This window comes from Numida meleagris, chromosome 3 (assembly GCF_002078875.1).
Source record: "Numida meleagris isolate 19003 breed g44 Domestic line chromosome 3, NumMel1.0, whole genome shotgun sequence".
In the NCBI taxonomy this organism is placed as follows: Eukaryota; Metazoa; Chordata; class Aves; order Galliformes; family Numididae; genus Numida; species Numida meleagris.
The window spans coordinates 94,290,959-94,304,051 of NC_034411.1; the positions used below are offsets into that span (position 1 = coordinate 94,290,959).

Below are 13,093 nucleotides of genomic sequence, written 5' to 3' on the forward strand. Positions count from 1 at the left end.
CACCTACACAGAGCATTTCCATCACAGAAAAGGGCAGTGAAACCAGAGAGGTCCATGTCATCTGCTCTCTTCAGTACTAAGCAGTTGAGAGCATCACCAGGAGCATTATTTCCAGTTTAACACACAGGTTTATGGTGTGAAAAGTGTGATATGTTACACTCAAAGCAGATTCAATGTTTGAAATTAATGGATTTTAAATACAAGTTTTATTTTCCTTTCTAAAATAAAAATTAAGCAGCAGTTCTGTATGTGTGTAGGCCCCGAATCTACAACAGCACGGTATGTATATAATATATATAATCTCCATAATTGCTGCACAGAGGACCTATCTTGTTTGCAGAAACAAAAACAATAGAGAGACATGTTTGCACATGTGCACGCCCGCATGTGCAAAAACTCAGATAACAGCCTTCTCCATTTGCACTTTCTTTTGCCCTCTGGTGGCTTTGGGTGTTCCTACATGTAATTGAAGTCCAAATTCCTATTTTATATAAGTCAGAAAACACATTTGCACTGGGAAAACAAACTGTTTTCCAGATATATTTCAATGGATTTGATTAAGATACTGAATTCTTAAGACTAACAGAGGCAAGCACGAAAGTGATGATACATAAAATTATTTTTCAAGTATTTCATTTCAAAATGGTCTAAGAGAAAGTTTTACCCAACTTTATGAGTGCTGCTTTCTTTCGTCACTCATGTTACACAAAGAATACTTTTCTGGAAGTGGTGACAAACTGACTTAAAAAAAAATCTGAATTGTTATGCTTGAGAAAGATTTTGTTTTTTTCTTGCTTCAATTCATGAAACTTTATCCCAATGGATTTATAATGAGGTTCTGAAAAGCTAAAGCCAGAAACACAACAGGCATTTCACTGTGAGCTTCCTAAAAAGAATTACTACTATGAAAATGTAAACTTTAGTCTACTGTCAACTACCATTTCAGGTGGTTCCATGCTATGCAAAAGGCAGGAACTTCTGAAGAATTCCTGAAAACTTTTAAAAAAAAGCGACAGATGAACTTCACTGTTAACAGTTTTCTTCAAGTGCATTAGCATCAGAAGATTTATAACAGAAGAATGGAAGAAAAACAACTTAAGTCATCCTGATATGATGTTGTACTCAGACTGAGTAGATACAACTTGGAAAAATGTTCTCGGTGTCATTATTGACAATTCTCTGAAGGTAATCATAGAATGGCCTGGGTTGAAAAGGACCTCAAAGATCATCTAGTTTAACTGTTCACAGTCTTCCTACACAGTTTCTGCTGTTGCTGCTGTGGAAGTCACACTATTTGTACAGATGAACCAATCTTTGTTTTCATCAACAGGTTGAGACTACTCAGTTTGGAAGAGAAAAAGAACGTCTAACATCCTTAAAGTTAACTTTCACAGAACTGCGATCAAAGGTAAAACATAGTTCTGTACCTCATCAATCCTCTCCACACCAAAAAAAAGCTTTCCCTAACATACAAGAGATGATTGTGTTATTCCTTTTTTCCCCACCTCCATAGGTTTCCTGCCAGAACCACTATTTATGTCCAAGCAAATGTTTAATTCTACTCATGCAGAGATAATCTTGATAACCAATTCTGACCTCTACCTTCCTAAAACCACATTAGGTTCCCATTTCTCCTCATCTGTTTTGGAGGTAAGTAGGAATTATCTCTAAGTAGCTCTTCTTCTGTTCCCCCTAGCTCCCAAAGCAGAAATGGATAGGAAGTAAGTACTATGAAGCTTTGTGATAAACAGCTCTCAAACAATCTACATTTCAAAACAGAAGGAAGGCACAGACAAGGAATTAAACACGTGCACTGATTCATTCACATTCTTACTTCTCCCGGAGTTCAAAATCTTACTACAACATTCAGGTGAACTGCAAATAATCAGTTATGGAGGAGCATAAAACTGAGAATATAGCTTGTGCATAGCAAACTGCAATTTTTTTCCCCTCATGAAAAAGGGTGCTGCATTTAAAAAGGACATAACTCCAAACTTTTTTAGTCATTATAGCTAAGTAGCTATTCAGTAAAAATAAAAAATCTGAAAGCAGACTGATCAAGAGCACGCATCCTGGGTTACTAGTTTGCTTGGTTATTCAGTCATCAAGACAAGAAGATTCAATTTGTTTAAAAACATTAAAAAAATACAAGCAAAACAAAATGAGGATTTGGTTTGTTTGCCTTTAGGGTCCCACTTTCCTCAGCCAACTCTAGTTGAGGATATCGCTATTCACTCACATGCAAAAAATTAGATTAGACGCACAATAGCTTTCCCTACCCCAGAACACTGCTGCAAGTCACCTGGATGCATTCCTGTGTGACCTAATCGAGGTGTTCCTGTTCTGGCAGGAGGATTGGACTGGATGATCTTTCGAGGTCCCTTCCAATCTCTGAGATCCTATGTGATACTATAAGCCCATTTAAATGCTTCCCTGACTCCCTTCCTGTTTTCTGTATCTCCAGCAATAAAGAGACTGTAAACTGAACTTCATCTGGGTGTAGGCTCTGTCTGCTTTTCATTGTTCTGATTTCCAAGCTAGCCTCCTCTACCTACAACCTATTTGGCATTTTAGCTCATCACAATGAAAAGTTTACCCTATAATGCCCCTTCAAATACTGAAAATCTTCTTTCAAACTTTATGTAATATTTCATATATGAAATTACTTTCCCTAATAAGGTGAACAGAGCTCTTGGATAGCTACCTACCTCTTGAAAATTGGAAGATTAATTTATCTTCATTTTTATATTCATTTCATACTGTGTATCACTATTTTTATTGGTTTATACCATTATTTGGAGAGTACCATCCTGGCCCTCATCCCACCCCACCATTATTCTTTTCTAATATTTAAAAGTCTATTTCTATCTCCTTAATTACTTTGTCACCTTTCTCATTCATGTTTTTAAAAGCGTCACAACTGCAGTACTTTAGAGAAAGTAAGAAATTTACAGTCAATTGATTAGAACTAGTCATAACAAGAAAAAAAGAAGGAAAATGTAACATTTCTAGAATTGTTCTGACAGATTTCTTGTTAAATTGTGCATTCTCCATTTTATTACTGGGCAACAGTCAACAAAGCAATGCAACTATAAGCACATGTAAATTTCCAGAGATGAAGCATTAGCCAGTCAAAATGCAAATGCAACATGCCAGCTTATTGTCATCTTTATTACCATACCCCCAAACCCTATGTACATCATATCTTGCTCACACAACAATCCATCTTTTTTAAGAAAACTTAATCTGTATCACATTGAAATCTAACAAACTCCTAAATTTAGAAGACTATTAAAATCATTTTCCCCTTAACGTTCACCAGTTTTAAAGCTTGAACAGGATAAGATTTTTATTCAGAGAAAAAAAAGTCCAATACTTGTTTTTTTATTTTTAATTTAGTTGACTTGCCACAAGAGTGAAAACATGGCGCATCAACATGTCACAAAACTGACTAGCAGTGCATAATTTTATCTAGGTATTGTAAGTATTAATTTTACAATGTCTTCTCCCCCCATCCTCAAAATATTCAGCCATGTTTCAACATAGCTTTTCCTCCTACATCTAGCTTCTTTCACATACTTACATACCTTTCTTCATCCAGTTTGGGAATCTGGGATAAAATATAGCAATCATAATTCTTAGTGCTCACAGTACCAAACAGCTGCCAAACTCATTTTCAAAACAAACAAACACCAGAGTGTAACGATTGTCCAGAATAGAAAGGAGACAACGTAAAACTGCCATTTGCTCATACAGGTTATGGTAATAGAACACATGAAAATCACTAGGTTCACAGTTTGCTACGCTGGTTTCTCACTATCTACCACCACCAAACTTGTTAAACACCTCAGAAAAATCACACTTACTTATTAGAACAGAGATTCAAAGTTGAACTTACAGAATTTTACTAAATTGGTTTTAACATTTTATCTGTAGGGTTCTGTCAACGGTTTACGGGCGTTTGGCCCAGTTCCGTGACGAAGGGGACGGGGGATCCACGGGCCCCAGGAAAAGGGAAAAGGGGAAAAGGGTGAGGAGATGGCCCTGAGAGCAAAGAATAGCGGCAACAATCTGAGGAGAAACACTAATTTACTAAATAAAATATCGGAATGCAAAACAACACACTATAATGCAATATAATTACAATTTAAGCTGATAAATCCAATACAGAGAGAGAGAATGTCCCGAAATCAAGGTAGGCCTTACTCTACTACCAACGATAAGACGGCTGGAGAGCGAGGTGCTGCCAAGACGAGAGACGGCGGAAAAAGGGACGAGGTCTCGTGATCTGCAAGTTTTTATACTGTGAGCTTTTATCTTTTCCCTCCAGCTGGAAAATGGTAACAGAGGAGCAAAGTAGCGTGGGGACTGTAGTAGTCCTTCTCTTCTGAGAACTAGGTACATCCACTACATGATGTTATGATGTGGAATACCAATAACCGAAAATCACAAAACCATGACAGGTTCCCAAGTTTTGGCTACATTTGCACTATCATTTGAAAACAAGACAAGCAATTTTTAATGGCAAAGTGACAAATGACAAAAAGTAGAAAATTGGCATCACCTCTGATCAATTTAGTGGCTAACAAGGAAATAAATTTCTCTGATACAGACATGCAGCTATCTCATTATAGTTTGTCACAAGATTCTGCTCCTCAGTAGGGGCACAGATAATAGTAATCTATATTATAAGTCCCACCTGCTTATGCCTCTTTCACTTGTGCTCAAGGGTTAGTAAAAATATTTCACATATTCATAGAATCACAAGTTTGGAAAGGACCTACAAGATCATCTAGTCCAACTGTCTTCCTATCACCATTACTACTCGCTAAGGTGCTACGAGATATAGTTTAGTAGGTCTTTCAGATGCCTCTTGAACACCGCCAGGGACAGTGACTCCACCACCTCCCTGGGCAGGCCATTCCAGTGCGTGACCACTCTTGCAGAGAAAAAGTTTTTCCTTATATCTAATCTAAATCTCCCCTGACACAACTTGTGGCCATTTCCTCAGGTCCTATTTGTTGTCTGGGAGAAGAGGCTGACTCCCCCCCCCCCGGCCATCCCAACCTCCCTTCAGGAAGGGGTAGAGTGTGATGAGGTCTCCCCTGAGCCTCCTCTTCTCCAGACTGAACAATCCCAGCTTCCTCAGCCGCTTCTCATAAGACTTGTGCTCCAGACCCCTCACCAGCTTCGTTGCCCTTCTCTGGACACGTTCCAGAGTGGCTACACTATTTCTAATGCAGGCCAGGATGGCATTGGCCTTCTTGGCCACCTGGGCACACTGCTGGCTCACATTCAGCTGAGCACTGATCAACATCCCCAGGTCCCTTTCCTCTTCACAGTCTTCCAGCCACTCTGCCCCAAGCCGAAAGCATTGCATGGGGTTACTGCGGCTAAAGTGCAGGACCTGACACTTGGCCTTGTTGAACCTCATCCCATTCGCCTCAGCCCAGCAATCCACCATGTAGAATCCCTCTGTAGGGCCTCCCTATCCTCATGCACATCAACACTACCTCCCAACTTGGTGTCATCCGCAAACTTACTGAGGGTACACTCAATCCCCTCATCCAGGTCATCAGTAAAGATATTTAATAAGATGAAGCAGGAAAAAAATCAAGTTCAGTAAATTCCAAATGGAGAGTTACATCAGAGTCTACATTAGCATCACTCCTTTTGAATGTTTTCTAGCTATATGATTCAGTGAAAAAAGCCTCATGCTGTAGCACTGGAAGCATACACTGTACAATCATCACATTTATCAATAGCTGAAGTGCTCAAAAACAAAAAAGAAAAACCATGAAGAACTTCCCCATCCAAGAGGATCTTGCAACTTTTGAGCAAGATCCACGTTAATTCAAGGCTTCTCTCAACCATCATTAAAACGTCACAATGTCATTATGTTAGTGTCCTGTGTCATTCTACCCCAAACACAAAAGGCTTTCATATTTCCATCTAATTCTTGACCCCACAGATAATACATAATCACTAGCTAAGTACGAATATCAGCTTCCCCTCATGCAGTTCCCCACTTAGCAGAAGTTAACAAGATGTTTAGCATATCAAATTGCTTTGCCAAGACTTTTTATCTCTACAAAACAAAAAAAATCTAGGAACAGTGAACTGTATTTCAACATATACAGTAAGACTGCTACTGTCAACTTTGACTTTGAGACAGTAGTATTAACAGACATAACTTAAAATGTGTGAACGTTTATTAGTATTACAGGAGATGGTAGCTGCATACAGTAGAAAGACTTTTCTGTGCGTGAAAAACGCGGTATGATAGAAGTAGCTAAAATCTGGGGAAAATATAAGGAAGTTTTGTATCTTGCATAAATTAGCTCTAGAAAGACAATTGATCCGTAGTCTTAAAGAGAGTAGTCTAGAAGATCAAAACACATCAGCACATGGACAATTCACTAATCAGTGCATTTCTGTATCACTAGATGAAGAATGCTTTTGAAACACTAACGGCATCTCAAAGATCTCTCTTCAAAGTAGGTACACAGTATTAAATGAAGGCTGAACTGTGAGATAATATCCCTAAGTTTTCTTATATAAAAGGTATACCTCTCTTCCTAGACAAAAAAAACAAGTGAATCTGCTAAAAATAAAAGTTCTTCTATTTGTACCTAGTAGACCTTTTTAATTTGGAGTAATATAGCATAATCAATGGACTTTCAGTTTTCCCATCAGCACTTCACCCTATTTCATTAGCTTATTTCTGTGAGCTATGAGTTGCAAAATATGATTCAATCTCTCTCTGTCAAATTTTACTGCTTACTTAAGCAACATTAAGAAACAGCTATTAACAATGGTCACCTATCACATTAATTCATTTTCTCAGTTTCAACAGCAGTCAAAATTTGCCTGATGTACAGTGCTCAGACAACAAGAGATGGTCACAATACCTCTGACTGGATGTCATTTGCCTGGTAATTCAATAAGGAAAAAAAGTCTCTTTAAAATAACAGAACAAGTGCAGCACATAAAAACAAATAGATAAAAGAGTTTTAAATGTTTTGATTGCTTAATTTGGTTGCATTACTACTTGAAATAAGTTGCCTGCTAAACCCAAAATTCCTTATTATTACAACTCATTCTGTGTGCTTTCTGTTATGTATATTGCTATTTAGATTCATCAATAATCATTTGAGAATCAGATCTTGTTTTCTTCAGAATACTTATGGCTGATGGTTCTAAATGAAGATGCATGAAGTACAAACAATAAAGCTTAGTGTTTCTAAACCAGATAAAGCAAACCAAATCTGGAACACAAAGAAGCTAGAATAGAAAGCACACATACAAATTAATAGGTCCAATAATGGAGATTAGAAATATCACAAATTTGAAACGTTGTGCTTAGCAGACATAATTTGCTCAATAAGCTCTCCACCAAAGAGGCTTTATCAATTAAAATGCATATTGCTGTAAGGAATGTCCCTTGTACCATGTTAGAGTAACAAGTCTTAACTTCATATTGCTTTTTAAGAAAGGAATATATTTATATATGGTCATCATACCGGCTAGAACAATATTTGGCTTCAAAAATAGATACAAATTGAATAAATTAAAAGTAGTTAACATTACTCAATGATCTTTGTGGGTCCCTTTCAACTCAGAATATTCCGTTAAATAGAACATTACAAAAATGAAGTACTGGATTTGATAATCTCTCATCAACTTGCTGTTCAGTCATACAAGGGAAAAAAAAAAGAGGTGCATAAATTCTGTAAAGTGTTTCACAATATTCTATAGAGTATAGTACTCTTAGAAAAGAAAATAAACAACATTCCCTCCTCATCTCCCCTGTCCCATCACATCACTAACAAAACAGCTCATGAAGGCTAGAGAAATATAAGGCATCAATTTGATTTGGTTTTCTGTAAAGGAAACTTCATCAGACAATTTTGTAAGACAGCTAAGAACTTCAGGCCAGATTATTGCTTCGGGATATTCTTTGCCTTGGCAGTGATCAATGGAGAAGTTATGTCCAGGAAGTCAACAAGACAGTAAGAAGTAAATAAAATAAAAACAAAAACCACACTACGTCAATACCATTTCAGTGAACTCTCAGCCAGAATGCCCACTAAACTGAGACTGAAGAGGGGAGCAGCCCTCCATTACTTTTATAATTGTTTATAAAAATCCACAATTGACTCACAAAAGAAATTCCTGCCATAGGACTTTTATTTCAGTCCAGATGAAACACAAGAACCTAGCAGCTCTGGAACTTCTTTTCTACCACAAGGTTGAGCAGTAGGAATTTACAGGTCTACAGCTGACAGATGCATGAAGTCTGAAACTCACTGTCTTACTCTTGTATGCTTTGACTATGTTTTTATGAAGGAATACACTAGAATGTACTAGACTAAACAATATTTATTCAAATTGACAGTACAGACTTCTTACTTGTCAGAGACAAAAACTACCCCCCTCCTCAAGTGATGTAAGGGGATTTTCCAAGCCTTAGAACAGACAATCTTCACACCTGCTTTGCCTAGGAAAGGCACAAAGATCCTTAATCTAAACAGCTGTGCACTTAGTGTTAAGGGTACACAAGGAGCACTCCTACTGTCTCCGATGAGACAGTTAGATAACTTATACTTCTCTGTGGACATATCTGCATTAAACACATGACAAACAACACTATATGCAGACTTAATCTGCAATTTTAAAGGGAGCTTGATGCTGGCAAGATGCCATTTTGAAAGACATTTGCTTTCACTTAAAAAATCAAACATATAACACAATAAAAAGAATGAAGCCTAAAATAACAGGAATATTTTATTTGACATGACTGGCATTAATCAGGTAAGCAATACTTTGGTTTTGCTGCTTTCTTTGATATGAATGCAAACAGACTTGTAATCAAGACAATCTATGGATAGGAGAAGGATGAGGTATAATTAATAGTACAGCAGATCTTTGAAAAAAATACCTGTGTTGATAACTCCTATTTTTAAGGTTTTACACATAGCCAGATGTTCAATCCTTGTGCATTCAAAAATATCAAAACACACTTTAAAATTGTTGGAAAGGACTTACTTTTATTGTAGCAAGTTGCTAGCACACCTTTATCTGCAGGACTGGCACTTATGTGCCAGATCTCACCCACTTGATGAAGAAGCACATTTTTGTTTATGATGTTATTTTCATCGTCAAAATCTATGATGTGAATCTGCAAATACAATAAAGGAGAACATTAGGTTTTCAAATGTTTTCCTGTGGGTCTTAATTATACACAATGACTGCACAGAACAATTTAATGAGAATTTTCTAACTGATATCTACTTTAATTAATTGTTATACTAACAATTTAGTATATCACTGATTTCAAGCAAGATAGACTTTTCTAGAAAAACAAGCCATCTCTCTGTTTTGATGAAATACAGTGTTTATTCTTCTCAGTTCTTCAGCTTAAAGGTGATTTTTCATATTATAGTTAATAGTAATAAGCCACTAGTACTGCAATTCAACACTTCTTCCAGCAATAAACAGAAATAATAACATCACAATCCTTAGTCTAAATGCCTGCATTAACTCTGTATCCAAGCCATCAAATTTAAATATCTTTTGAAGAAAGAATGGGAGAGAGAGAAAGGACTTCGTTTTGAAACAGAAATAACTGAAACAACAAACTTTGAGAGTTCTGCTCAAGCAAGTAATCCAATGTATGTACCAATATATAAAACTATCTATTACCAAAACACTTGGAAATATAATAAATTTTAGACTACAAGCAAAGAAAAAATACTGAATTGAAAGATTAAGAATCTATACAGTTTTCTTTCAAGAAACACTAGCTGTTTTATTAGATCTATATCTCACTCCTGTTTTTCTTCTACATAGTCTCAACTAAGATTCATTAGTAAAGTTGCATCAACGATGAAGAGAGAAACAAAGACACTATCTTAACTACTGAACCACTGCAGAAGTCTTAACTACGAGATATTGCAGAAAGTTTTCGTAAAATAGAGAAGCAACTAGAAAGGTAGCAACCCTGACTATATTGGCAATATTGTGCATTACTTTGTGAAATGGCTGATGTGTTTGTTACCTTTTTTTCCTCTCTCCTTCAAACACTCAACTGGTGAGTGCAGTCATCAGCAACTTCTTCAGATTTAACGCAGGACCTCATCACCTGTAATTTTCTTAACACAGTCATCCAGGACACATAAGCAGTTCCCCAGTTGATGAGCACACTGTCCTTTCAAACTTGACTCCATTTGTTGCCCTGAATTTACAAATCTATCCAGGCATCAGGACATCATCCATCTGGTTCAGCAATTGCACAGCCATCTTTCCTGTCCAGCTTACGAAAGTCACCTTTCTGCCTTTTGTAACTCTCCGGAGTCACACTCCTTGGACACAGCTACCACTGTCCTTTATTTTGGCTTTCTGTGTATCCCCTCCTGATCTACTCCCAGTCTTATATCAAGTGCTTCTGTCTCTGAAAAGAACTCTTATTTTATTGCTAAAAATCACTAACTTCAGACACCATGTACTCAGCCCACTGCACTGCTCTCATCAGATGTATTTTGATGTTCTGAATCAACTCACAACCAAAATTGTTCAGAAATACAATAGCTTGGAGATAAACAGCAACATATTTTCAACACTAAAGTAAACCTTTCAACAGGCTCAAGGCAAGAAGAACAATTCCTATTATTATTTTTATACACCAAAATAATGATAATTGGCTTTTGCATTTCCAAGAAAAAGCAGATCCCTCAAATTTACTGAATTAGATGCTTAACAAATAAAGAATTCGAAATATGTGAAAATCTTTAAAAACAAGCATTTATTTTCTCTCTAAAAGGCAAACAGATCTGCTTTATTTGCTTGTTTGCAGTTATCTCAAAAGAAAAATAAAAAAGGAGAGGGAAGGAAACCTTCCACTTGAGTCTATTTGGCAGCTCCACTGAAGTCCCTAGAGGTGAACCACAAATCAAAACTCTATTTACTCCAATCACACATACACTGTGCCTGCACTGCCCATGTTAAGAGGGTCATTCAACACAAACTGTGAGAAAGCTCTTTACCCCATCCAAAGCCCTTTGAAATCACAGATGACCAATTTCTCCTCTGCTGTTATGTCTGTGCTTCAGCTGACATCACAGATACCTGGAAACTCTGCTGTAACTATGCTAAATACTAAAGACAAAACAATTCTCACAGAAAATACAATAGGACCAAATACAGTACCAGTGCTATGCCATGAAGACAAACACTAGCAGAAAAACATCTAGCTACAACAACAGTCTTAACCTCCAGTTGCATAGGCTGCTATCCTTCAGTTGCTGAATCACTATCTAACTTCTCCCAATGTAGTATGGAAATGAGCTTCAACTTGGATGAGTAAGCGCAGCATACAGATGCTATAGAAGAGGATGACAGAAACTGTAATGGTAGGTTCACCCAGAGAACTTTCTCAACATGACTGCACTGTCCTGAGTAATGATATGCATTATCATAGTTCTTGTGGAACACAATCTTTGTAGAAAATACCTCTTAAAATTGAGCAGCTTTATTATCAGTAGCAACACTAAGGAGTTACCTAGCTGCTGTAATTATGCTGAAGACTCCCTCTGAATGCACACAAGTCCAAACACTGAGGAAAAAAACGTAGAGATCTGAAGACAAACAAATAATTATTTGACTTTCCAAAAAAAAATCTGGAGAAATTGCTAATTGCTATGGAAATGACTAAGGCAGGTTGACAACTAAGCACATTCAGAACAAAATTACTCTTTTTCTTCCATTACACAATCTCCATAATTAGTTTCCTTACATCAGAGACTGATAGGGTGCAGACAGGAAGATGTAGGAAGTGTTTCAGTTTGAGTGGCCACTGCCATGCTCTATGCCTTATAATAATGCCACGCATGAAAACAAGTATGTTGGATTCTAACACAAGACTGCAGATAACTCAGTTTTCAGAGAGATCAAAAAAGATTAGGTGAAGTATGCTTATTTTATGTTTCCAAAAACGTAAATGCATTTAACTAAGAGCAGCAGATGAAATACAAAAGCTTCCAAAAGGCCAAGATTTTAAGGATCGTGTGAAATACTGTCAGAAGTATGAAACTGTATGAACAATTTCTCAGAAGTCATAGTGAACATAGTTTAAAAAAAAACAAAAATTATATTCAAAGATTTGAAGTGTTTGTTTTGGTTTAGAGAATTCCTTTAGAAAAGAAAGCATCCAAATCTCCCCTCTTCCCCCCCTCCCTTCAGCAGCAGCAGATGTTTACATTCAATGACAGATACCTGGACAGAAAGTGCAGATTTTCAGAGATCACCACCTTCCAAGAGCTAAAAAAAGATTATAACACAGACCAGCAGCCTAGACAGCTCTCTTCAATAATCCCCTTCCACCAAGCGGCAGTTCACTCCAGAGTTTTCTCTACCTCTCCTCCATTTGACACCACACTTCATGTTGCCAGTTTTACTCTCCACTTCCACAATACTCCAACAAGAACATTCTCTTCTCCTTCCTTCTTTCTCCTATACTTTTCTTCTCCTTATTCAAGGTCTCTAAACCTCATAAAAGAGAGTAAACCACCACAAGCTGGGCTTTCTTCATTAGCTGTAGGCATTCAGGTTTCCCAATTCTATTCGCATTCTGAAAGTATGTAGCAAATTTGTTCTACAGAAGTAGATGACAGATTTTCAGCCGAAAAGGAACTACTTAACTTTCAGGAAGTTATGAAGACCAAATACTTCACACTGTTAATATCTCAAATACTGACAGAATATAACATTTAAAAAATACTTTCCTTTGCCTTGTAAGGAAAGCATTAACTGCAAAATATTTTCCACCAGATCTCCTATGAATGCCCAAATTACTTGTACAGAAGTAAAGCTCACTAAGGAAGAAATTACCTTGCCAGCTGCACAACTGCTGCTCTCCTACCTGCAACACACCTGGTTTGTGACTGGAAGGGAAGAAACATTCTGCACATGACAGAGCTGCATAAGGAATGCCTCACCGTGCAGCACTTGGTCAAGCACTAAAGGTTGCAAGCCAGTTCATAAGTTAGGTCAGGTAACCAAAAGTTTTTAAGCAAATCTAGAGAACATAGTACTG

The 13,093-nt window shown here is 37.1% G+C and overlaps 1 protein-coding gene across 2 annotated transcripts in view; it reads right to left on the minus strand.

Annotated features, from left to right (window-relative positions):
- The window catches only part of EIPR1 (EARP complex and GARP complex interacting protein 1), a 168,511-nt gene that overhangs the window by 142,401 nt on the left and 13,017 nt on the right, over positions 1-13,093 (minus strand). For both annotated transcript variants that reach the window (XR_002437250.1, XM_021392629.1), the window contains exon 3: positions 9,049-9,181. Coding sequence is in view for 1 of the 2 variants with exons in the window: in XM_021392629.1 (XP_021248304.1) it covers positions 9,049-9,181 (133 nt within the window). In the remaining variant the exon portion in view is untranslated. The remainder of the gene's footprint in view (positions 1-9,048; positions 9,182-13,093) is intronic.